The following is a 1,546-nucleotide window of genomic DNA, read 5'->3' as shown; positions in this document are numbered from 1 at the left end:
CTATTCAGCAGCGCAAATGATCATAGGCAACCTGACTTCCAGAGCAGCTTCTTTCCATTTAGAGGGACAATCTCAAGTGGTGGACAGTCCTACGCCAGGTTTTGTTAACATTCATTTGCCTTCAGAGGTAAGAGCTTACCCAGAGACAGCAGCAGAGATGGTGCCTACCAAATGCCCCTGTATTAGCTGAAACTAGCAATTTACTTCATTACATTTTCCTTTTTAATCCAGGAAGGAACTACAGAAATATATGCTTCAACACACACACACACAAAAACCCAACTGCATACAAAACACTGCAGCAAAAGAACAAGATAAAATAGGAAAAACATTAAAGTCACTTGGAATAGCAGCTACAGCATAGTAGCCTCTTATTAAGGAAGGAGGAACAAGGGACGCAATGCACACATACCTATTCTTTACATCAGTGTGTCTGCTCAAGTAAGACCTTGAATTGTCAGATGAATGTACCCTGAGTTTTTGGTTTATAAATATATCTCATTTCTTTTCTTCCTTGCTCTTCCGCTCCAGGCCTCTAAAAAGTATAGGACCAAACACAATTTCCTCTCACGGTTTTGATTCATTCTTGAGAATGTAGATTAGAAGCAGGAAGCCAGGGAGACCTTGGGATGATTTTAATTGCCTGTGGTTTCTTTTGGAAAAGAGCTGAATAGATATGCAAGATCCTCTATGAAAGACAGATGGATGACTAAGGTCTACCTCATTATAAGCTACCACAGCACAAAAATGGCATGTGGCAGCACTCATTTGAGCAGACACAGTATCTTACCATCTACTCACAAAGACAGGCAATGTTAGAGGCTCTCCACAGCTGGACAGCAAGTTCTTGGGATGAGACTATGGTGTGCATGCATATACTGTGAAATGAATTAGGAATGGACAGTGAGAAAGGAGGGGAAGAAAAAGGGCAAAGTCCCGAAAGGATTAATTTCACAAGTTCAGCAACCATGCTTGCACTCCCCCAATAATGCACCTCTGACTTGGCCAGGAGGAACTTTTCCTCTGATGCAGAGCACCTACCCTTTGCCTCATGCTGTGTCTGCTAGAACTGCTTGCTTATTATCTAGGTTTGCACCTCACTGGCAGCCAGAAGGATGCCACAGACTCCTTTCATATGAATCATGGGAAGAAGCCACAGCTAACAGTCACTCTGCCAGAGGGAACCCTCATCTCTCATTTTAAGTTGACACTGTTTTATGCAACCAACCTGTTGTTCCTTGTTCTCAGGTTTACAAAGGTCTGTAAAGCCCCATTTCCTTAGGGTCTGGTTAACCCGTTGCATTGTTTGCATTAGACTGATTGCTTACTTGCATCTGGGTATGTTCTTGCTTTCCTGTGCTGCTGAGGAGGAGGAGCTGCCCAGTGAAGAAGGACAAAGAGAAATCCAGAGTTGCTAAAACCTCAGTTTGACAGGTTGGCCCATATACCATTCAAGGGCAGCAGCTGTTCTCTACCAAAACTCTCACTGCTATTACCACATAAAACATTTCCTTTGAGAGAAGTTTTAGGTAGAAAAGCAAAGTAT

At 42.8% G+C, this 1,546-nt stretch overlaps 1 protein-coding gene across 1 annotated transcript in view; it reads left to right on the top strand.

The window, feature by feature from the left end:
* The window catches only part of LOC122153297 (inactive serine protease PAMR1-like), a 27,636-nt gene extending 26,370 nt beyond the window's left edge, over window positions 1-1,266 (top strand). The window contains exon 7 of the mRNA XM_042790927.1: window positions 1,249-1,266. Within this exon, the coding sequence (XP_042646861.1) occupies window positions 1,249-1,266 (18 nt within the window). The remainder of the gene's footprint in view (window positions 1-1,248) is intronic.
* The last annotated feature ends 280 nt before the right edge of the window (window positions 1,267-1,546 follow it).

Source organism: Tyto alba, unplaced genomic scaffold, assembly GCF_018691265.1.
Source record: "Tyto alba isolate M040663 unplaced genomic scaffold, T.alba_DEE_v4.0 Super-Scaffold_18, whole genome shotgun sequence".
Classification (NCBI taxonomy): Eukaryota; Metazoa; Chordata; class Aves; order Strigiformes; family Tytonidae; genus Tyto; species Tyto alba.
Note: the sequence above shows the minus strand (reverse complement) of the source record. Positions and strands in the feature narration are given on the sequence as shown.